General features: G+C 36.3%; 1 protein-coding gene across 4 annotated transcripts in view; it reads right to left on the bottom strand.

The window, feature by feature from the left end:
• LOC149797616 (protein mono-ADP-ribosyltransferase PARP14-like) overlaps positions 1-23,450 on the bottom strand; it is a 34,743-nt gene extending 11,293 nt beyond the window's left edge. Inside the window, exons 1-9 of one of the 4 annotated variants that reach the window (XM_089962498.1) lie at positions 23,188-23,450; positions 20,181-20,332; positions 18,907-19,143; positions 17,094-17,315; positions 15,603-15,642; positions 13,842-13,927; positions 6,864-7,091; positions 4,939-5,169; positions 59-113 (exon numbers count right to left, since the gene is read on the bottom strand). In XM_089962498.1, coding sequence (XP_089818624.1) covers positions 59-113; positions 4,939-5,169; positions 6,864-7,091; positions 13,842-13,927; positions 15,603-15,642; positions 17,094-17,315; positions 18,907-19,143; positions 20,181-20,264 — 1,183 coding nt within the window. In that variant the 5' untranslated portion in view covers positions 20,265-20,332; positions 23,188-23,450. The other 3 variants (XM_089962501.1, XM_089962497.1, XM_089962502.1) reach the window with 3 other exon arrangements.
• Positions 23,451-25,592: the final 2,142 nt, after the last annotated feature.

The raw sequence follows: 25,592 nt of genomic DNA, 5'->3' as shown, positions 1-25,592 counted from the left end.
AAATATCTTTTTATTAAAAAAAATGGAGATTTAATAGAAAAGGGACTAAATTACTTACATTTCAATAAAAATTCTTTGCCAGAGCCTTTCTTCGAAAGTTCTTCCTTGTAGGCCTTTAAAGAGCAGAAAAGTTTAATTAATAACAAATTGCTGAACTATACAACTTTGAGGAATAGCAATAACAAAATGTTCGCGATGGCTGGAATAGCGACCTCATTGGACGTCCGATCATTAACATCTTTATTTAGGACTAACTATACATAATACATTATTTACTAAACACCCAGTGTTGATATGATCATCTTGTAAGAGACGTAGCGACAAGAAAGTATTCACTATACCCACTGTGGTGGCCATATTGGACTTCATATTATCATTTTAAGGGAGGACCACCTAGCCATCATATGAAGTATTTTAGAGCAACCCATGCTGATATGGCCACCCATTCATGAAGAGTAGCGGTTACAAGATTTTCAAGATAACTGCTCTGGTGGCCATACTGGACGTTGTATTCGCACCATTTTCATTCGAACCAAGAAGGCATCATTTAAGTCTTTTAGCGAAATCCTATTTCGATATGACCATTTGTTCAGAAGGAGTGGCGATAGCAAGATTACGAAGATGGCCGATGTGACATCTATATTTGATACTCGAGAAGCACTGTTTTCAATTAGGACCAACTAGACCACGGCAGGAATGTGTATGTGTGTGTGTGTGTATGTAAACTTGTATGGCAATCCTCCATGTAATTTAGGAGGAGTAGCGATAACTGGCTTGTGGTAACGAACGGATAGAGGATACTTAACAGACGAACCCATATAACTCTTCCTGTCAATGACCAGTGGAGTTAGAATGTAGACTTCAAGTATTAACTTTCTTTTTAATTAGATTTCCACATGAATCATGCAATTTTCATTAGCTGAATTTTCATGACCCTGTTACTGTTCTATTTTCTGTGATAACCATACTGTAGCATACCTGTTCCAGTCTACCAATAACATTATAACTCTTTAGGAAGATATAGTAATAAATTTATTTAAGTAGCGAGTTTTACTCTTTTCACCATCATAATCATGTGTGAAAATGGAAGAGAAATCGGGGAAAGGTGGGTGTTAATTGCAAACCCAAATTAAGTGATAATCAATGCATCGTGTTAGTGAACTAGGCAGCAAGCTTGTCAAGGTTACGCACTTCACGTTTGAATACGACAGGTAACAAAACATTGAACCCAAGTCATTACCAATAAACTCATTAAACTATAAAAATCTTTTGTTGAAGGATGCTACATTCTGAAAAGTGCTTTATACCACCACTCAGATACGTATCTACATTAGGTCCACTCCAACAATGTTCTCTGTATAATTTGCTTATAGACCGTACGACCCAAAAACTTGAAAATAGCATGAAGAGAGCAATTATTTTGACAAAGTACACAATTTAAAGCATGAGCTAAAAGTACAGCTACATTTGTGAAACGTCTATGTCCTAAAACTAAAGTTAAAATTTATGATGTAGTAATGGAGCTATCAATCGCACTAGCATAGAATGGAGAAAGCAAGCCATTTTAATCGACTGCTTTTGCCTTAAAAGTATATAAAAAAGAAAATGAACATTGTTTAGTAGATATAATGACAATCTCAGAGACCTAGGTAGTGATTTTGGTTGAAGTCCTTACCACCACATGACTTTTCTCTTGAAGGGTCACCTGTTGGTAACATTCGTGGGTTCGCATTCTTACGCGCTAATGGACAAAACTGGGAGGGGGATGGAGAAGGACTTTAATTTAGGACAGTGACAAATCTAAACCTTCTATTATCATACTACTGCTTACGAGGCAACTGGTACGCGAGACGCTCATTTTTAGAGACCAAATTATTATGGATGATCACTTTTGCAACTTTGAATTATTTATCGTTTGAAAAGTTTATATTTTTAAATGGGGAAAGGTACAAATAATCCAAATTCACTTTAAAATGTATAGATCGGTGTGCATTGTCTTGGACTACTCAAGTTGAATATTTATGCACAAGTAAGAGTTGTTACACAGAAAAAGTATGGGAAAAATAATTTCGAAAAATTATATATGGAATAATGTATCACATAGTTGGCATACTTTACATGTAGTCTGTGCAGTTTAATTTTCTTATATGACAACATGTTAACATGTCATTTCATATGATTCTGACTGGTCCAATCAAGCCCATACGATTCTTGTGCATTACTCACCTTACTGACTAGCTGTGATCGTGGGAAATGTTTCCTCACCCTGCCTTCTAAAACTTTTTGTTTCTTCTAGTACATTCAAAATTTTGGGGGCCATTTTCAAATCAATTGCTCAACTGTCAATCGGGAAGAAAGGTCACATCTGTCTGAACATGGTCAATTTACCCCACAGGGGCTTGTTCTCCTATCATGCGTTGAAAATGGAGTTAAACCTCAAACAACAAGAGCAACAATAAAAGGGGCTAAGTGAATTCGTCAATTAATGGCGGGCGTGGTGAGAGGGCGTTATTATACCTGTAACATGGAATTCACCTCTATATTACAAGAGTGGTTTAAATGTTAGTTTATAGGAATATAATAAATCTCACCTCTATTCACTAAAGAATATGAGGACATAAACCGTTCTCTCAAATGACAGGACCCTATCCAACCAAAACATTTTTACGCGTGAAAAGACTCAAACAATCTATATAACGCTTCTTATCATGTGACGCAATTCCGACTCTAAATAATATTGGTCTATGTAGTGTACGGTTCCAGACACAGTCGTGCAAAAGAAACAGGTCACAAAGTATCCAGTCAGTTAATAACTACAGCTAAATCAGCAGCGGCAAATTTCCTTGACTATCAACAATATTTCTACATTCTTTACAGCTTATGCATCAGCAATACTTTCTTTCAGAGAGGTATCTAGCACCTCAAATTCATTTTATTTCTGCCATATCCAATACTGCATCTGTGTTGAATGTTTTTGGTGAAATAAATACACTTTTCGGTGAAAACCTCCTGAACAGTTACATACAAATTCATGTATGTGGTGCTCGTATTAAATCCAGCAGATCTAACGAAGTGAACTTTGTATCAACACCTAAGAATTTCCAGCGGCGGTCCAGTTTAAAAGAATTATCCTGCTCATGAGAAAGACATTTTTGTCTTTCAGGAAGTACTGTATTCCATTCTGAGGAAGCAGAGAGTAATCCTAGTGTATATATGATCAGGTAATATATTTGAAGGAGAAATCACAGCGCGGTGGTATCCACCAGAACGTAACATCTTTAAACAAAATATTTTAATAATTCCATTGTTTATTTTTTAAGGATTCTTCTTCTTCTTCTTCTGAGAGAGAGAGAGAGAGAGAGAGAGAGAGAGAGAGAGAGAGAGAGAGAAGAAGAAGAGAGAAAAAGAAGAAGAATAATAAAACAGACATAAATATGGTAATGCAGGTTTGAGTAACATACATAAGTGGGAAAAATTGAGCATATAATAATTTGCGTTATCTAATATCAATAATGATTTGCCTCGCAATCTTAATTTTTTAAATGCATTAGTGTTTATCGGCACTGTGCTAGTATTTTCGTTGAAATTAGCGTAATATCATTTACTTCTAACCGCCAAATGTTTGAATAACTTAAGTGCAGTTTTCATTTAACTGTGTTCCCATCTTGAAACTTTGGCTTTATTGTAGCATCACTTGCCTATATTATGCCGTAAATTGCAAATGAAATTGCGCGACCACGATTTCCATTTAGTAAACTACAAACTGATGTAGATACTCAACATATATATAGAATAATGATAAGATCAATTTATCATAATATATATATATATATATATATATATAATGTCAGAGGCCACATTTAAACAGAACTTTAACATACAGGTTTGAAACCCAATTTCCGATGCGGGAAATATTTGGTTTCCTAGAACTTTATCCCAAACTCATGTTAAAATTCTCGAATTCATTCTTTCTCAAATCACCTGAAAAGGGATTTTAACGAGTTGCAGAAGTCAGTTTCATACTGCGGGGTGCATATTGAGTACGTCACATTCAAATGTTAAAATATCCAATCTAATTGGTTATTTCATGGAATAACATCGATGATACAAGCACGGATTGTCTCTTCATGAAAGAGATATTCGCATTTCTAAGCACCAACTATTTTTCTTTATCAAGTAACGCCATGTCTATCATAAAAAAAGTCACATATATTAAGCAATCCATATCTTAAAGAGGTTTGTCAAGGTCATGGTTCAACCAAATTTCGTAAACTGTTCCCACAACGTGAGATGTTGCAATATTTTGTTTACGACATAAATCGGATCAATATCAGTATTTACATAAGAGAAACAGATATAGGAAAAGAGAGGGAAAAAATGTTTTACTTTAAATTTGCACATGCAGAAATTATTTTTATTCTTTAATTTTTTAAAAATAGAAAATCGTCAAATTTGAGGAATCGTGTTTCTCTTTTTATTCTTTAATTTTTCAAATAGAAAACAGTCATCTTTGAGGAATTGTTTTTCTCTTTTTATTCTTTAATTTTTTCAAATAGAGAATCGTCAAATTCGAGGTATTGTTTTTCTCCTCCAGAGGTAAAGGTGACTTTTTGTCATGTCAAGATACTAAGACTGAATGAAAATCATGTACACCTTCTGAATAGGAACAGATGATTCACTATTACCAATCAACTCAACGGAAATATTGTCAAATATTTCAAGTTGAGGATACAATTTCAAACATTTATTGAAACTAAGACAGTAACGCATAAAATTGAAGAAATAATAAATAAACCACCTGTCTTTAAAGGCCACGTCTCTTAATTTCCAAAGGTGGCTGCTTGGAGATACGTTGGTCTGTACAAAGTTATTTATAAAATATGGCAGAACATGACGTTAGATCAAGAAATTAATGCTGAGCACAGAAAACGATTTTACCTGCATAACACCGTTCCAATTACTTGCTCCGCCATATACGACAATATCTATGCTTTCAAGGCTCGAGGGAGGATATTTGTCTAGAAACGTATCCACAGATTTCCTGAAAATTTTTGCTGACTGTGGCGGATGGAAGCCCAGAGGCCCGAGCCCAAGACAAGGAAAGGCCATGGACTTCAAACTTAGGCTGCTGCCCCTTTCCAAACACTTGCTTATAAAATCTGACATGTGCTTCGCAAAGGAAAAATGAACAGATATAAAATCGGACATTAAAGGTAAAGTGCAGTTCCCTCGAAAATATAGCCTATAAGCCTATAAAACAAGTGAATGTACAAATGCAAATTTCGCTAAAGTGACAGTAAAATATAACATTATATCCTTTTTTGCACTTAGTTGAATGTATTTGGAACAAATAATGTGACAGGCAGTTTTTAGTTTTATTTTTCTAAAAAAGAAAAAGAAAATGATAAAAGGGATAATATATAAGTATTAATGTTTTAAATGGCACCTAAACACAATTAAAAACAAAATGGTGGAAAGTAAAAGTTAATTTCTAAAGACGTAGATATGAAGCGAAAAACCATTATAAGAACCTCCAAAGTAGATGTATGTATTTGCATGAAACGTGAATTTAACACAAAGTGGTCATATGATGCAAATAAATGTATGTATGTATGTATGTATGTATGTATGTATGTATGTATGTATGTATGTATGTATGTATGTGTGTGTGTGTGTGTATGCATGTATGTTTGTGTCTATGTATGTATGTATGTATGTATGTATGTATGTATGTATGTATGTATGTATGTAAACGATATAACAGTTCAATAATGGCTATATGGCGCCAAATAAAAATAAGATCTAAAATGTAATAAGGGAACCGTGAAAGGTACATAATAGCCCGTTCCACGTTTAATTCTTCTCTACGCAGATAACTAAATTTTGGCGAAGAAACCATTTTGCTTTCCCATTCAGAGTGACCTTAATCTTTACCTTTATGATCCCGAAACAGAAAGAGACTTCTTTCTTGCATTAAAGGCAAGCCATCCACAGTCAGATGTGATGTAGAACTAATTTTATTGTACAAAAACGATTTTGTTCGTTCAGTTTGTGACCGCGAACACTGACCCTTTGACCCCGAAATCATTTTCCTTTTTCCTTACCCCAACAGAAAGTCATCCACAACTTTCCAGTGAAGTATGTCACGTAGAAGTAATGTTATCTCGCGGAAACCATTGTTTTAATTCTTTCGGTCACAGTCACTTTGACTTTTGACCTTTTATCTCCACCTTTAATCAGTTTCTTACTTACTCTGCTTGCAAGCCATCCACAACTTTTGACACCCGTAACGAATGGAACCTCAAATTATTGTGTAGAAGACCTTTATCTTTTTGAATCTAAAATCAATGGGGACTTTTCCCTACTCCAAGTGCATGCCATCCACAAAGTTTGGCGACTGTAGACGGTGGACAACTGAAATGATTGTGCGGAAACCATTTTTACTAATTGAATCACAGTAAACTTATTCTTTGGTCTTTTGAACTTGAAATTATTAGTGTTCCATACTCAAAGTGCAAGCTATCCTCAAATTTTGGTGACTGTAGATGGTGGAGAACTAAAATCACTGTGCAGAAACCAAATCAATAACTGACGGACGACCGGGCGGACATCATAGCATAATCAAGAACTGCAACCCCCCCCCCCCATAAGAAACTTTAGAAAGATAAAACTGTCCAAATTATGCACAGACGAAAAATAACAAGACGAAATATAGAAGGTAAAGAAGCTAAAATTCTGTGAAAGGTATATAAATAAAAGATAGAGGCAAAACATGTAAAATCTGGTTAAACATTAATGCTGACAAACATAATAGTCAGATAGAGAGACATAGGGAAATATTTTAATAATTCCATCTGGCTTACCTGTTCAGCTGCTGGAGCATTGCAAGGAAGAAGATAACCAAAGAATACTTTCTTACACTTGAGTCCATTACCGTCAACAACAGCAACCTCACCTGGAGAGATACCAGAGGGATTCTGTTTGTGACATTCATCCTGAAGGCGTTTACCCGCTCTGTCCAAGAGTGAACGAGCCAGTCCACCTCTGCTCAAATTCATATCCTGACTGCAACTACATACCAGCGCGTCAGCCTGTCGGATGTATAGAAAAAGCGATCCAGTTTTACTAAACATCTAAATATAACTTCCTCAAATTTAGATTTTTTAAAGATCGTTTTTGGTTTCCTCTATGACAACAACTGATATTTCATCAAGGATTGAAATCCAGTTATATATTAAATCTTGCTTTATCTTGCATGTATTTTCCTCTTCTGGCAAATATTTGTCAATTGCTTCATATTTTCGAAAAGAAACATGACACTGATTTTAACGATATCACCAATTAGTCAATACTATATTTATGTGGTGTGGTATATGATACGCTATTAAGCACATGGAAACGTATAATGTTACTGGCCAGTATTATAATCGGTGATCAATTCTTTGCTTTTCCGCAGCAAAAAATAGAGATTTGCTATACACGTGTCATCCCAATCACTTACCGGGTGACCATATTATCCTAAACTCTCAGATCCACGTTTTGAGCGCAATTTTTTAAAATATAAAATAGGTTTCTCCGAGAATACTTATCGATCTCGTTAACGTTAAGACAATAAGCGTGCTAACTCCAAAATCCAGCCTTCCAAATATGAAAATCATCTTTTCCGTTTATATTGTATGGACGAAAGGCAGTATCTCGTATCTATTGCCTACTCTTCCATGTGCCAGGTGTCGCTTGTTTTAAGCTCAGCGATATATTAACCAGGGTGCAGTATGGAGAAGAGATTGTCTTTTAAAATGTGATTGGGTAAGTACTGAGCAATTAGCGTTCTCCTTCAAATACGTTCTCCGATCACATTTACGTTTGGAAAATATATAATAGGAAGAGGAAATGCTGAGCATCCTACCTATTGTCCGGGTATCCTTTGAGAGAACAAATGTTGGATTCTCTATATGGTAGATAACCCGTTCTTTTACCATGAAAGTAGAAACGCCGACGGTCATGTGATACTTGAAAACTAAACCAGGTTAAGAAGATTATTTGAATCTCCTCACCCACAAACCTTTCACGGGAGAATCCAGCTGAAGTGCTACACTATTCCCATGAGGAGGTCGTGCTGTAGTTAACGGGGCCTGGTGGTCATCTGGGCGGCAGTCAGTGGACTCACCGGCTTCAAACCATGTCTCTGCGAAGATAAATCCATTTGATAAAACCTTGAGAAGGTTGCCTGTGCATGCCAGATAACATGACATCTCGAATAGAAATGTCACGCTTGAAAACGATGTAGGCATGAGCTGAAAACATCACGAGACGAATCTGATCTTTAGAAACTTCAGAGTACACCGAGCGCATAATAAGATAGCGCTTGAGGGACGATTTCTTTCTTACCGAATTCAACAGGAGAAATAGTCATTTTCTTCTTCCTTAAACTTGTCTCTGCGCTTAAAATAATGCCAAAGAGCGTTATGGTCCCTAGAGGGGAACTATCGAGGAGATGGAGCGTTTGACAACTCTCTGACGGTAGCCTATTCTTCGCTATGAAGCTTCGCTGGCCATAAGGGTCACAGAACCATGCGTTTTAAAATGAAGATAGTTCGTGTCGACCGATAGGGTATATGACACGCTCACTCTGCATGTCGAAGCTAAATCTATCAGAAAACACGTTTTATATGACGTGAGTTTCTGGCTTAAAAGCCCGAATTTATCGGAAATGAGCCATAATAATTCCATTTCGGAACAGGGTGAGGGATTTTGGTCTATTCAAGTCAAACCTGGCAAATAGGTTTCATAGATCTTTATTCACATTGATACCCATTATGCCGGAAAGTGTCAGAGCGACAGCCTTTGATGGCAATCGGGACCACCCTTTTCTTCTCTTAGAGCCAGGGGCCCCGAGTGGCCGAGTGGTCTAAAGCGCTGTCCATTACGGATCACTGCCATATCACCTCTGTCTGCGTGGGCTCGAGTCTCGGATTCAGCCAATGTGGGTATGTGAGAAAGCTTGCCAGTAGCTTCTCGTGGGTCGGTGGTTCCTTCTGGGGTTTTCCCGTGTTCTTCCTCCACCATTAATACTGGCCGCCATGTATAGCCTATCGTGTGCTGAAAAATGGCGTTAAACCCTACAACAACAACAACAACAACATTTGTTAGAGCCAAAGAAAAACGTCTGTCAGTATATTCTGTAACATTTTCGGTACTAAGTCCATGGGTTGTAGGCAAAGGGCTACAAACCATACCAACTGATTGAAAATGCGTCTACGTCTGGCAGTTTGTGATTCCACCTTGTCATACAACTGTCAATCATCGGACGCCCCCAAAGCGCGCAAATCGGATGAAAGACCAATTGATGAACATAATATTCGGTATGAATGACCTAACCCTTTCATGAGTCTCCCTGGAATGTGTCTAATACGCAGACTGATACTGAACTGGGAGCACCAACGCAGAAACTGCCAAACCGGAATGCACATGTCGAGTGGTTTAGTTGCCCACTATCTGAGTAGGTAGGACTATTTTACCGCAAAGGTTGTCCTTCCAGAATGAAACGCGTTGAACATAACCTTCATTTCTAAGAGGCTGATGTGAATAGGCGTTCCCTCTGGCCTCCATTTGCTGAATTTATCGAAACATAGCAACAGACGTTCTCCCCACCACCACCACCACCACGTACTGCCGTTTAAGAATTACAACCATACTGTAATAAAGTTGGAGTATGCGCATTTTGATTATAGCGCTCTGTTTATAGGAATTCTTCGATTTGTATGATTACTTGTGTGATTGTTGGAATTCGGCGCAATGGAAATATCCTTAGCCCGAAATAATTAGCCAATCACTACGAGCAAACGTCACCGAGTGAAGTGTTAGTGGGTTTCCATGATGCCATGGTTCACTAATAGTGAATTCAGGTCAAAACCAAATGAATGTCCCTGAGTAATATAGCCCATATTAAAATCTAGCTGTGTGCATTGATGGTGGACTGCAGTGGCAGTATTTACGGTAGGAAACCGGTAAATTACACAAAGGAATAAATAAGGGACTCGGCAGATACCGTGTATGTCGCCATGGTGGTAAATGTGGTGCAGCTATATTTGCGAAATGTGCCTGGGAAGCATACACTGACTGGCCTAAGGTGGCGGAGTTAAAATAGTTCCCAGTGTTAGGGAATACTCGTATATTTTCTAAGGTGTGAACGGCTGGCGGTATGGAAACCTGATGAAGATAAACCATGCAGATGTGCGGTTGATAGATATTTGGCAGGTTGTTTTATCTGTGGTCTTGCATTAATTAGAGTAAAATTTAGGTATAGAATGGACACGTCGAGCTTTCTAATTTACAACTGAAGTTGTATGGAAGTCTTTGGAAAGTTGGGGTAAGCTTACGACTTTTAGGGGAAATCGCGCCAGGCTTTGACAACCGCTCGGACAAGTAAGGACCCCCGGCTTGTAACAATACTATAGCAAGCCATACAGAGACTGTGCTCTACCTAATCAAATGCAAAGTATACAGCACCCAATTTATTGGATATTGGAGCCCGGAAATTAAATGCTACAATGAATCTCCACAGATCAATCTAGCAAAACAAAAAGTAGAAATGAGCTCAGTGGCGGAGCATTTCTATTCTCACGGCTGTTTTTCAACTATGTAACGCTGACTGAAATCACCCATAACTCAAACCTGAGCACAGAAAATAGGAAATCCAAAGAAATCTTATGGATTCGCAAGGAATGAACATCTAACCCATCAGTTTAAAACTGGAGGAATCCAAACGGGCATATGTGCCTGCATATGTAATTAGGAATTTACAAGTGACAGAAATCACATTTTCCTGTGATTAACTCGCTTTCTCATAATCACGGTCTTAACTATCATTTCTCAGCATAAAATAAGTGTCGAATATAAAAATATACAAATCTATTTTAAAGCGCTTTTTAAGCTATTAAACAACTCAATTATGCAATGTTACATTAGAAAGTAACTTCTGCCAAGTTTAAAGAAATCTCCAGATTAGATCCGGGATAAAAATGTAAAAATGCTACATAAGTTTCTTTTGATCCAGTGCCTTCAGAGATACTTACCATGTGTTTTGTAATATATATATATATATATATATATATATATATATATATATATATATATATATATATATATATATATATATATATATATATGTATGTGTGTGTGTGTTTCTATCCTGAAGGGTCACACAGTGCATTTCAAACATGCTATAAGTGTCCATTCTAGATTATAAATTATATATTTGGACGCTATACTGCATTACAATTTTTCTTTAAGAATATGTTAAGTTTAAATTTTGGAGAAGTACTTCCTTGAAATCGCACTGGAGATTGTTATAAATATAGTGCATATATGCTCATTATTAATTTTGTCTAAAGTACATCTTGTTTCTGAGCATCATATGTTACCAATAAAATTTGCATCATATTTGAAAAAAAAAATTCATTTTTTTCTCGCCGAATACAGCTAATTAAATTCATAGCCAAAACAACTGAACTAATGTTTCGCTTGACATTCGACCCAACGCTTAATTAGTGTTATAGGTGTGAATATGTGAATCTCAGGAAATATCAGACAGGTCTGGAAAGTGAGAAAAAAAAACTGTCAAGCAGCAAAGACAAAACTACGTGTTTTTGATTTTAGGAAATATGTGTACTGGGATAAGAACAAACAGAATAATGATCCCTTTAAAACTGTCCATTGGCCAGAAACATAAGACGTTGATTTAAATTCCAATATGATTGAAACAACGATAATATCTTGATAGACGACACGGAAATTCTAATAGGACTGAAAAATGATAATATTTAAAATATACGATACGGTCTCAATATCCTTCACTCCAAACGGCCAATACACAAAACTTAGCAAAGGATCATTTCAACACATCTCGATTGTGTTCTGTCAGACTAGTTGATATCCAATATATATCATTGATAATGCATGGAAACAATAACACATCTTACAAAATTATAAATTTACCCTGGATTGATTATACTTGCATAGTTTAAGTTTAACATAAAACCACCACATCTAAACTTTGAAGACGCAGTCTGTGGAAATTCCGTAGATGAAAAGAATTGTGTAGACAAAGTAAATAATGAAGTCACAAGAATCGTTACAATGGCACTATGAATATTCATCATAAAAAATTCTCAAAAATGGATTGATGCAGTGAAGCACCTATTTAGCGTACATGCTGTACCTTTTCACACATTTAAACGACTTTTTGTGCAAAGAAAAATATGCGGTACATCTACTTGCCACGCGCCACATACTGTTATCATCCAATCAATCCCTTATACATCCTATGGACAATCTATTCTGATAATTTATTTAAGCAGGTATTCACAAATCCACTTGCCCCACTCTCGGGACAAGTTCAAATTTGGTTCGGGTAAGTTCAAGTTTCTAAAACACTTGCCTGCGGGCAAGTTAAGAGAGAGAGAGAGAGAGAGAGAGAGGAAATTTCCCATTGATAATGAATTATGTTATGCCGGTTTATACCATGTCATCATGCTACAGTAAATATATCAGTATCTCTATAAAGTATTTATATGTACTACATTCTTCTATTACTCAACTGACCACAGTTTCTCTCATTTATCGCATATCACTGCCATCTTGTAGTCAGTGTGAAGATTAGTCTTGTATTTTCTCGCATGAATGTGACAATGCCAATATCTACTATTTAAAAAAAGTTTTTAGGAGGAATAAATGTTTATATTTTAAGTTACCAGTAATAATTATATCGCAATATTTGTACGTATCCAGAGATTCGCAGACTTTCAGGTTCTAACCTAGCCTCTGACAATTTGTAAGTTTGCTGGTCCATAACAATCGGCTTGTCAAATATTGCTTCGATGCACGTCATCGATTTTAAGGTGAGTATATATTAATTGCTAGTACTATAATTCGTGATATTTCTTGGACAGGTGTGTTTTTGAAATAAAAGACACCTGTCTCTAACAATACCAATTAGAAGATTCCGTTCAAAACCTGATCGATATACTTAAAATGTAACACTCACCTGTGTTATGATATTTTGTTTACTTATTAATTATAGGAGACATATTCACACCTGCTGATGGGCAAACAATTGAATGGATAAATATAAGTCGACTTGTCAGACATTTTCATTAATGTGGTTGGTTTCAAGCTTACATGATCATAACTGGTTAAAAAAAAAGTAAATTGATTAAAAAAAGTGTTTACAAATCCCATAGTTATGAATATAAATAGAACATCACAAACGGTCTAGCTTTCATTATTGTTGATGTAGTTGATTAGACGAGTCTATTATCTTATTTAGACAAAACGAAAATAAAGTTTCTAGGTCTCATGCATGGATTAACAAATTATATAACAGTCAACTTGCTTTTTTAACTGTATCTGCATTCTAACACTTTCACATCTATGAATATATTGACCAATATTATTTACGTATAAAGGTTTTTCAAAAGTTTAACTATTGGCGCATGATTTTAAAGATATAGATAAAACGCAAAAAGGTTAAAATAAATATAATGCAATTTCCTTAAAATATTCCCTTTTTATCTTAATGTATTATTCTTATATTAGACTATTATTTTGGGGGGCAAGCTCAAATTTACTAAAGGCAAGTTGACTTTAATAAAGTTCATAAATATTCCAGGCGCAACGTGCTTATTTCCAAATCCTGAATGGATTTAGTATGCTTGACTTTCTTGTTTAAGTATCGTTTAATCTAAGAAGCTAAGCATTAGGCAACTTTTGAAAACGATATAATGTCGACAATTCTCATTTAGCATTAGAAAGAACCAACACGAACAACACCGGTCCATCACCTTCCAGTCTTCAAGTTTCCCTTGATGAACTGCAATGATCAATGGTACTTTGTTATTTTGATCACCAGCAGCACCACCATTGTGACCTAGCAAACAATAAAGAAGAACATGAGGATTTGTATCTTGTCACTATCCATCTCTATCAATCTGTCTGCCTGTATGAATGCATATTATGTATATAGTATCTCCTTAACATTATTGAAAATATACCTCACCCTCTCCCACACCGTTTTAGGCAGATACAAACATAATGACATTATTGTGCGGAATTAAGAGTTTATATCGAGTAAACACGCAGTTAAAAATAGTTCATAGAGGATTATAAAACTCTCACTCTATCTCTCTCTCTCTCTGTATCTGTTTGTCTGTCTGTCTGTCTCTCTCTCTCTTAGTTCCGGCTCTCTCATCAAATATATATTTTTAAAACCATTACGACAAAAACGCCAGATTAAAGCCGAATCTTTTCCAAATTTTGAAAGTATAAACAATGTAGAAAAATTAGTCTCAAATAATAAAAGATGCATTGTGTTGAGCAATGCAGAACAAAACAATTTAGAAATTTGTTCTCCGCAAAAACATTTTTTGACTGGAATCATCTTAGTGAAAGTGTTGTGTGCGCGCAATTAGGGGAGAGCTTCAAGACAGCTCTTGAACAATGCTACTAACTTTCTAATTCGCTCTCTCTCTTCCGGTGAGAATGTATGCCGTAACTGACCCTGCACTGTACACATTCAGATTTATGCTGTAACTAGCCAACCACTGTACACATTCAGATTTATGGCGTAACTGGCCCAGCACTGTACACATTCAGACTGATGCCGTAACTGGCCAAGCACTGTACACATTCAGATGTATGCTGTAACTGGCCAAGCATTGTACACATTCAGATTTATGGCGTAACTGCCAGAACACTGTACACATTCAGATCGATGCCGTAACTGGCCCAGCACTGTACACATTCAGATTTATGCCGTATCTGGCCCAGCACTGTACACATTCACAGTTATGCCATAACTGGCACAGCACTGTACACATTCAGATTTATGCTGTAACTGACCATGCACTGTACACATTCAGATTTTTGGCGTAACTATCACAGCACTGTACACATTGAGATTGATGCCGTAACTGGCCCAGCACTGTGCACATTCAGATTGATGCCGTATCTGGCCAAGCACTGTACACATTCAGAGTTATGCCATAACTTGCACAGCACTGTACACATTCAGATTTATACCGTAACTGGCCCAGCACTGTACACATTCAGATTCTCTCTCTCTCTCTCTCTCTCTCTCTCTCTCTCTCTCTCTCTATATATATATATATATATATATATATATATATATATATATATATATATATATATATATATATATATATCTTCAGAAAGGGCAATGCACGCGTAGCTTGGATGCAGTATTGGCATATTTCGGTGATGAACAGTTTAGCTGTGCAAATGTCGGAAAAACTTACCTCTTACTTGTTATTACAACTGTTTAAAAACCAAATCTTCCATTAAATAACTCCTTAAAATGATCAACATGGATAAAATAATAAGGAGAGAATTTAGTTTTCGAAGACACTTCGAAATCCATCAATAATAAAACATGTGTGAATTATTCAGACCCATGTCGATGTTCATATGCACTTTGATTCGGTAATTTATAATAACTTGAACTATAAGTCATTTCCATACTGTATCATTTGTTAGAAATCTCGATGATTTATCAATGATCACTTACGTGGTAGATATTAACCTACCGTGTCCACCTGCCCTTGATTTTGCTTCAGACACAAACGTCTGTGAAATAAACAAATACTCCTCATTAATATTGCAAGTATTGTATTAAAGAGGATGTTTGGGGAATACTAGAAAGGGGCCATCCATTTAGTACGTACGCAAAAATCTGGCAAAGCTTGACTCCTCCCCCTCCCTGTACACATGCGTACTTTTTTACCGACACCTCCACCTGCGTACGTACACTTAACGCCCACCCCACCCCCAAATCTATAGAACGGCCTATATTTAATCCACGCAGAAACCATAAAGGATTAATAATATTAACGTGTTTAATAAAACAGATAGTCACCGACGTTGAATGTCTGGCTTCATCAAATAAATAAGCTGCGTAACTTTAAACAGTTTGTCTGGTGTCCGTTAAAATTCAAACGCTGAACCCAGTCGAACAGGTTACGTATTAGACAAATTATTATCGAGATTTCACCCACCTACCCCACGTTTCCTATGCGTACGTAAATGCGTATGCATTTGGGTTACCCTCCTCCCCCTCCATGCGCACGTACTAAATGGACGGCCCCTAAGGGGATGTTTGAGATTTGCTAATAAGTGGATGTTTGGGGTTTGCTAATAAGGGATGTTTGTGGTTTATTAATAAGGGGTTGTTTGGGGTTTACTATTAAGGGGATGTTTGGGGTTTATTAATAAGGGAAGGTTTGGGATTTACTGATAAGGGGATGTTTGGGGTTTACTATGCCTATATCTGCCACGCGGACCATCTTGGCTATTTGAGAAACAAAATAGCTGCGAATGCATCGAACTTTGTAACTTCTCGGTCAATCCTGCAGGAAGTCATATTATTGAAATAACACGTCAAGGCGATGGTGGTCGCTTGTTTGATCCGATATCTCATTTACTGACGACGTAAAACTTGTCTAAGTTTAAGAAAGTAAAATCACAATAAGTAACACTGCCACTTCAAGTTTTAACATCATCATAAATCCCAAACTTTCCTTGTCATTTTTATAAGAAGCATTATATATGGCCGGAATAATGAATAATGAATAAGCTTCTATAAAAAAAAGTATCCTATTTAAATATTTACCACTAAAGATTGTACTCCCTTTCATATGATATTTTACCAAACATTCTTGTATTAATTAAGCTTTTGGTTATCTGGGTGAGGAGTGAACACATAATTTAGTTATCCCTCTCTAAAAATCACTCCCATAATTAAGTCTCGAATCACATAAATGTTAAGCCTAAATGAGCGTATATTTTATTTATGTCACCATGCATTCCTTTAAAATATCCTCTCCACTCCATCGTCTGGTTCTATTAAGTACATCTTTTGGTTATGTCGCTTTGTTCTCATATCCCCAACTCCAACCCGTTCAGTGATCATCAAGTTCAGCCCTGGTTGGCAGATTCTGATAGTATCATCTTACAACCCCATAGCGTTATTCCTATATGCATTTTTGTCATATACTTGCATTCAGCACCATATAAAATACCTTAAATGTTTCTATATTGCTTGGATGAACTACAATCTCGACACTCTTCACACTGGATGAGGGATTTTTTCGGCTGAAATCTTCTATAGTTTTAAACAGCGTTCTAGCAACAAGATCATCTTGGTAGCAAGCGTTTCCGGTTCCAAGTGCGGGAAAAGTGACGGTCTTCCTGCCATCATTGCTAGCTTTCTCCAAGCATTTTTTGGTAATGTTTCGAATTACCTACATATGAATAATATTACAAATAACGCATATTATTTCATAAAGAAAATCAACCATAAATACGATATTAAAAGTAGTAGCCTTCCCAAGGTGAGAAAAGTGCGATAACACCGGGCACGCAAGCTTGATGGCCCGAAAAATTTGGATTTTGTTTAAAACAGATTATAGTTAAAGCAGTCTATTAAAAAATAGATTTTGAAAACAAACCTGTATTTGTCTATGGATGTTTCACAGAATTTCTTCAGTGATATAGAAATTAGAGTTTGGGGACCCATTGTCCACATTTCTCACAGCCCTAAAACCGCCACTGATAAGCATTGCTCATTTCAAATTAAATATAAAAATTGTTTTTTTTAAAATTTAATAGTAATTTTGTTTAACCAAAATTGTATTACGTTCTGATTAATGAAAGCTCTGGACCTTAAATGTCATCAAGAAACTTCCAGAAGGAAATTATCAATCGCTATGTACATTTACAAAGGTTACCCGGTACTAAGCTGGGTTAAGAAAAGGGCAAATCATGCATAATCGTCATAATATGGTGAAGTACGAATGTGTTTTTCAACATGAGTAGCTTTGAATGTGACATCACAATGCGTGACATTCAATCCGGATTGTTCTGGATCACAACTATAGGTTGATCTCTTCCAAAATTGCCCACGTACTTTAAATTGATTTTTCCGTTATGTACTTTGGGCGTAACAATGAATTCTAAAGGAATATGGATGAATGAAGATCAAAATAAAGTGAATAACTGACATTTAAAGGTATGTCGAATCAAATTATAAAAAACGGCACCTATTAGTCGGTGTTGAAAGCCTACATGACCTATATGACATTTACTGTGGTAGTTGGTGCTTTTGGTAATGTCATGGCAAAAAAAAAAAAAACTTGTATGATACTGGGATGATTACTGTTTAAAGCAGAAACACAATGTAACGAACCGATCACTCTGGTATGTTTCTATATGGCGTGAGTGTACCATGCGACTTCTTCAGTGGCTCTCTGTTTCACAATGCAATGCTAATGAACAAAATTTCAGTGAAAAAAAGGGAACCAAAATGTCGGTCATGAAATTGCATATTCCATCTGGCAGAATAAAGTCTGGGTGAGTTCCTTGATTACTGTAAATATGGAAAATATAGAAACTCACACAAATAGGTACAAGAGGTTCAGAAAGACACTATAGGACAAGCGATTTCCTCTAACATACAATATCCCGTATAATGTTAGCCGTAAACTTTGTTAGAGTGGATTTAACAATAAAATATTCAAATTAACCTAAGAACATCTTTTAATGTGAACTAAATATCACAGATTTAATGCATAACTGATAGAGGTCCGTTAGAGGTCGTCATGATAAACATTGTTTGTAGATTGGAGGAGAAATAAAGCGTGTCTAATTTAATGCATACAAAACGGTTACCTCAGGCAGCACCTTTATTTACAAAGAAGCTGAGCAAAAGACACATAGAAGCCTTACGTATTATGTGAATTTGCGCCGAAACTTCTTCGGGATATTGACACCCACCCACCCCCACCCACCAAAATATAATAATAATGTCAGCCAATCTTGACTGTTTACACGTACCTCTTCCTGACGTGAAACATCTCCTTTTCTTGCCTTTGGAATACTGATAAAATACACAGTCAAACAATGAAGCTTTCCATGATTAACCTCTGCTATTTCGCCAGGATGTAATCCTTTTGGGTATTTCTTATTGCATTCCTCTTGCAGGGATTTGCCCCCAGCGTCAAGAAGTGCTGCGGATACCCGGCCATCTTTTAACACTAGAGTGTCCACTGTGTTGCAGATTACAACACTCGTCTGGAAAAAAATAATCAGTGGAGGATGAACACCGTTAAAGAACGCAACTTTACCAAGTGTCAGATCCAAGGGAAAGAAAACATGAAATTTAAATTGGATTACACAAATGAATTCAGTTATGACTGGTATTATTGTTATTATTATTGATATTATTATTATTATTATTATTATTATTATTATTTCCATCAAATAATAAAAGACATACCGATTTAATCGTGCATAGTTTATCAGGCTTTGAAAACAAATTTTCACTCCCTATTGTTGTATCTCGAATCCAAACTGGTACTATTCAGGTGTTCACACAGACGACTACTTATGTAACATCGCAAATAAATACATATCATACACGCTCTTTCAACCTCCTCTTAGTTTGGTATATACATATATATATATATATATATATATATATATATATATATATATATATATATATATATATATATATATATATATATATATATATATATATATAGATTATTAGCATTTCCTTTTTCAATATATTCGCACTACCACATTGTAACGAAGTAATTTTATACTGGGTCATTCTCACTCCAGCTCTTATATATGGATACCAGCCACCCGAATTTGATTCATCTCAGATGAATATTGCAGTGACCTTAATTTATGACATAAAATCGTTCACGTTTGAAGTTTTATTGGGACATGATGTTAGTACTTACTCTTGTAAATTATGTTAAAGTTCTTATGTAAACAGAATATAAATGCGTTCCCACATTGTTTTGTTTTTTTAAAACCCTCTTTCTATAATGTATTTCATTACAAATAAGGAATACTACAGCTTTTCGTCACTATTTAAGAATCCAGTAGATACATTACTCTTGAATTAATCAAATGTTAAAATATAACATTCATTTAAAATGATTTTTTGTTTTCTACAGGAGCGTTGAATTAAACTGTTTAATGTATTTATCAAATCCACTGATATTATTTTCAAAGTTTTGAAATAAGTGAAATCATTTCTACGATGAAAAGGTAAGGCTATGTGTGTGTGTGAGAGAGAGAGAGAGAGAGAAGACCCTTTGCTTCGCCAGATCTCCAAACAGCACAGACACTTCAATGCCTTCCACTAAAACACTATTCCCACCAGAAGCGCTGGCCATATTTCCTGTGTGACGAGTGAAAGCCCCGAGGTGTGTTGTTCTTGTAAAACCTGTGCCTGTTATTCCATCTGAAAAGTATGTACCCATTCAAACTAAATCTTTGTTATAAATAATAAATAAATAAATAAATAATAAAACTTTGCTAAAACAAACCTCCCTATTTTAAATTTCCTGACATATTAGGGCCTCCAAAACAGGTGCGCACACACGTACGCAGCAGTGCGTCCTGCCTGTAATGTACAGGTGCGCCCGGAGAATTGTTTTCAGGCAGGGGTAAAAAGGTAGTGGTCAACTAATAGGTTTTACGGATATAAGCTAAAACATGTTTAGAGGTGAAATCTGGGGCGGGGGGAAGGTGGCTTGTCCCGTCCACCCCCTTGCCCTTAAGTGCGGTCGCCCATGATTATGTATGTAAAATGTGAATGCATGCAGTCTAAGCCCACCCCCACCCCCTTACTCAACTACGTACCTCTACGTTTCTAACTTCCTGTTTACCCAACTACCTACCGTCAAAACAAACTAACCATCCGAACAATCGTTCTCAGAGATAAAACATACGTCAGTAAAGACTACATGTATTGATAGTTAAGTGTTTTAAACCTGAGAGATAAAGACCGGTGGGGGTGGGGTGGAGTGGTATATGGATTCGTGTTTGTTTACATCACATCAATACATGAAGGTTATATGGTGCCGAGACGAATCGAGCACATAGATCAATCATGCTTCATTCTTCGTACCCTCTACATTTTAATTGTACATACATATATATAATATTAGGTATACATAATCTATGCAAGAATGAATCGATATTAGAAATCGAACTATATTATTAGGAAAGAAGTACGTATTAAAGTCAAACAATCACAATAGCGCACCAAACGTATCCATTTTGCAAAAAAAGAAATATAACAGAAGTACAAATTAGAGAGTTTACAGCATGTGCAAATTGATATTGAAATAAATTCATTGATTGATTGATGGGAGACGTCATCGTCTTTAACGCATTTATTGTGAATCATTTGTTAGTTGTTTAAAGTATCCACAAAACTCCACGTTTATTCATATTTATTATATATCATGTATTTTTGTTTCTTCATTTTGGACGTTGGCTTAAGTTGTATAAATTATTACAAATGATGTCGTAATTGCCTGGGCAAGTAAAATAAGGTTGTCTACATATCGAATATAATTACGCCAACAGTGGAATACTTGTATTGCCTTTTACACATTCGTGCTAATAAGCTTTATGGAACTGACATACATATACGTACGAATGAGTGTGCTACGATACATGTACGAATATGTACGAATGAGTGTGCGACGATACATGGTTATGTGCATGATCTTATATTTTTTATTTTTTTTTTACAAAAACTGAGGACCACATGGCAGATGGGTCAGCCATGACCAAATGTGTTATCCTCGTTAAAGATAGTTTATTGTTATTATTATTATTATTATTATTACTATGCACGGAGAGGCACGAAAGGATGGACGGACGAACGGATATTACAAATCATGATGCCGCTGCTGTACCCAATGGGAGTATAAAATTTGCCGTCTCAAGTACACACTATGATAAGTGACCCTAGTTCATCCGAATGTATGATTCTAAACCTATATCCCAGGGGTGCACAACCCGTGGCCCGCAGGCCAGATCCGGCCTACGACTGTGTTCTGGCTGGCCCTCAGGGCTAATTAAAACAACCCAGAAATCTGGCCCGTGAACAGTAATTATATTAAAGAAATTAGTGTTTTCGGTCCTCGAGTTGTCGTAGAAAATGCAATCTGTGCACCCCTGCTATATCCTATTGATATAGCATCTGCCGCACGCGCATCAAAGAAAGAGACGGCGGGGATGGGGTGGGGTGCGCAGGCGTGAATACTGGAAGCATAATTGCCATCTCGGCTTCAAGAAGTCACAAACGGTTTGAAAAGGATTACGTAAACGTGATTGTATCATTTAACAATATACTGATAGACAACATTTGTATAGTTGAAGTGTCATGTCAGTTCATGTTTAATTCACCCCCATGACAGGATTATGGGCGGAAACGGCCCTAGGATATGCGGGGCCCAAGGCAGCAAGCGATGAGCGGAACCCCAAGCAAAAGAGCGCGGTCCAAGGCGGTTGCCTCGTTCGCCTTGCCCTAGGGCCGGGCCTGATTATGGGGAAACTTTGAAATTGTTGTTGTAGTTGTAGGGTTTATCGCCATTTTCAGCACAAGATAGGCTATACATGGCGTCCGGTATAACTGGTGCGTGAAGAACCATGCAAACCCCGGGAAGAACCGTCGACCCACGAGAAGCTACTGGCAAGCTTTCTCACGTACGCACGTTAGCCGAGCCTGAGATTCAAATGCACGCAGACAGAGTTGAGATGGCAGTGATCCGGAACGGTGAGTGCTTTAGACCATTCGGGGCCTCGTGAAATCGTCGAAATAATCTAGTTAAATAAGAGTTATATATACAAAGCCAATAGTGTGTGTGTGTGTGTGTGTGTGTGTGTGTGTGTGATATTTTGAATGTAGTTTTAATAATTTTTGTCATGTCGCTGCGATGTCTGCAGTTTGGCAGTTTATATTGATGTCTAGCAGTGGGGCATCATACCGCAGACATGTAACATCATGCCCCACCCAGTCACATTATCCTGACACCAGGTCGACTTGTCCTGACATTAACCTCTCAATGCTGAGCGCCAAGCGAAACAGCTGGCCGGGGTTCAAACCCGCGATCTTAGTCTAAATCCAATAGTGAAAGTAAAGTCAATACTCCACACATAACCACCAGCCAGACCTTATACTTTCATTATTCTGTCAATACCATTTGGAATATTTATGAATAATACACAAAACGAGACCAACTCTATTATTTGAATTTGATCTATTTTGATAGTTGGATTACTTTACTTTTGTTTACTTACCACGGATACGTCGTCGTGAGCATACCTTTCGTTTAAAATCGTTATCGAGTCTTGTCCTTGGAAATGATACACTCAGGAATTGTTACATTAACCTGACCATTCCAGTTATCTATATTTGGTTTTGCCTGATATTCACCGAGAATAGAATCTTCAGAGAAAAATGTGCCATAGAATTCGAAATAGTCATATGCCTCTAAAGTATTGATTCTATATGTAGAATTCGTAATCTGAGAGCCGAGTTTGAAAACAACAGCAAGCCAGTAAAGACAAAACGCAAATGCATGAACAATTCAAGGGAGATAACCGAACGCCTAGATTTACTATTATGCCTTGAGCTAAGTCACATATTCGCAGGGTTTTCAAAAGGAAAAATTGAATAGACCCAAAACCAGTTTGAAGTGGCCAAACTGTGGGGAGCGCCATAGGCTGCTAGGATGGTCTGGGGGCATGCCCCTCGCCAATTTTTTTGTATAAAGATGCAAAATCCGGCATTTACAGCTAATAGTGAAGCGTTTTTGGCTAAAAATTACTAAGGGTTTTCTGCAGACTTATTTATTACCAGTATTGATATAAATTGTCAGGTACAGTACCAGGAACAACCGTGTTGGTGTATTTATTTAATTATTGCTATTTCATTTTAATAGGAGAAATGAGCTATTAGTTGATCATACATAAGCTGTAAGTTTAAAAACAGGATTTTGAAACAGAATCAATGAATTTGTTATAATTCTCTATGAAAACACTCTAATTGCAAATTTACATAGAGTGGATGGGGTAATATTTTTTGAATGGATTTTACAGACCGATGTTCAAACAGCGTTGTTTAAACTGATTACTACAGTAGGCCTACAGTACGTAACTATATAATTCGTCGCAGATCATAGACTGTTCATAACAAATTTCTATAAATAATTCGAATATAAGCTACGTGTATATCGATATAGTTGTATGCCTTTCGGAGATCGTCACAATTAAAACATTGTATGATGTACCGAATACTTTGCTAACATTCAACAATGTTTGATTTATGTTTCTTCTAGTAATGAAACTTTAAATAAATATATTTTTCGAAATGATATTTTCTTTGTATATTCTATAGAAAAAAAGTATCGCAAAACGTTCGAAAAGTAAACGGTTAAGACATTTTTTTCTGAACAAATTTAATTCATTACAAAAGCACTATGTTACATTTTAATATGAATGTGTTTCTTATTAAAATGTGAAAATTACAAATAACTTAATTTGGTACGAATGTTGTTTTGTTTCATCATATCAAAAAGGAATGTTCAGCAAAACTGAGAACATTATAACATACACCATCACTCTGAAAATATTTAATGCTGCTAAATGCTTGATTTACACCTAAGCTACATTCCAAATATATTTTTTCTGCCGTAATGCTGCATAGATCAAAGTATAAAGAGAATCGCCATTAGCTAAAGGTGTAAAATACCAAATAATCTTCAGGGCGGATCCATTATTTTTATTCCACCATGGCTCTTTTTTTTAGAAGATGGTAATTCGTTTTGCTTAAATTGGCCACGCGTTTCTGCTTTTCTATGAGAAGTGTGTTATATTGCCTGGAAACTGGAATTCGTCCCAACTCCTCGATTCTTTTCTGCACCTGTCACTTTTCTGTTTGTAGAATATAAAATAAAAGAATCACCAATCACATTACTCTATGTCAACCACGTAAGAAGTTGTATGTGGTATTTGGAGGAAAACGGGCAATTAACAATAAGCGATAGGTTAATATTGGTATGACGGTATGGAGAAATACTATGTTAAATTTGTCCATCGGGGTGGGGGTGGGTAAGGATAAATCATATGTGAAATGGATCAATAGGTTTAACATGGAAATCACATTAAAGGGACAAATATGTTTAATCGGACAAGGGGAGGTAAGAGTCAGCAGTGTATAGGGACAAGGGAAAATTAAATGTTAAAACGTGTATCTACAGCAAAGCATTAACCTTTACAATCCAACACACCACCTATACGATTCAAACACACTCTCTGTAATACAACAACCGCTTTTTAATTATTATCCAAACAAAATCAATATAATCCAATTTACAGTATAGGAAGTGTTGATACAAGCACATTCACACATACACACAAACATTCAGACAAGAGGGTGAAGTTGGATGTAAAATTATGTGATGGAATAGACACATATTTTCACACAAACATACACACATACTATCATGCACAGTAAGGTTAAGGAAGTGTTTATTGGCACACTATTAAACCCTTACATGCAAACGCACAAAAGAGAAAGGAAAAAAGGATTTTAAGTTTTTGTTGTCAACCACAAACATATACATGCACAAAACATAAAACACTTTCTTTTGACAAATATGTTTAGTAATTTCTTTCTAGTGATTGGGAAGGCCCTGAAAAGG

The sequence above is a fragment of the Sinohyriopsis cumingii genome, chromosome 6 (genome assembly GCF_028554795.1).
Source record: "Sinohyriopsis cumingii isolate HCF-2022 chromosome 6, ASM2855479v2, whole genome shotgun sequence".
Classification (NCBI taxonomy): Eukaryota; Metazoa; Mollusca; class Bivalvia; order Unionida; family Unionidae; genus Sinohyriopsis; species Sinohyriopsis cumingii.
The sequence above is the reverse complement of the archived record's forward strand: the minus strand, read 5'-3'. Positions and strand labels throughout refer to the sequence as shown.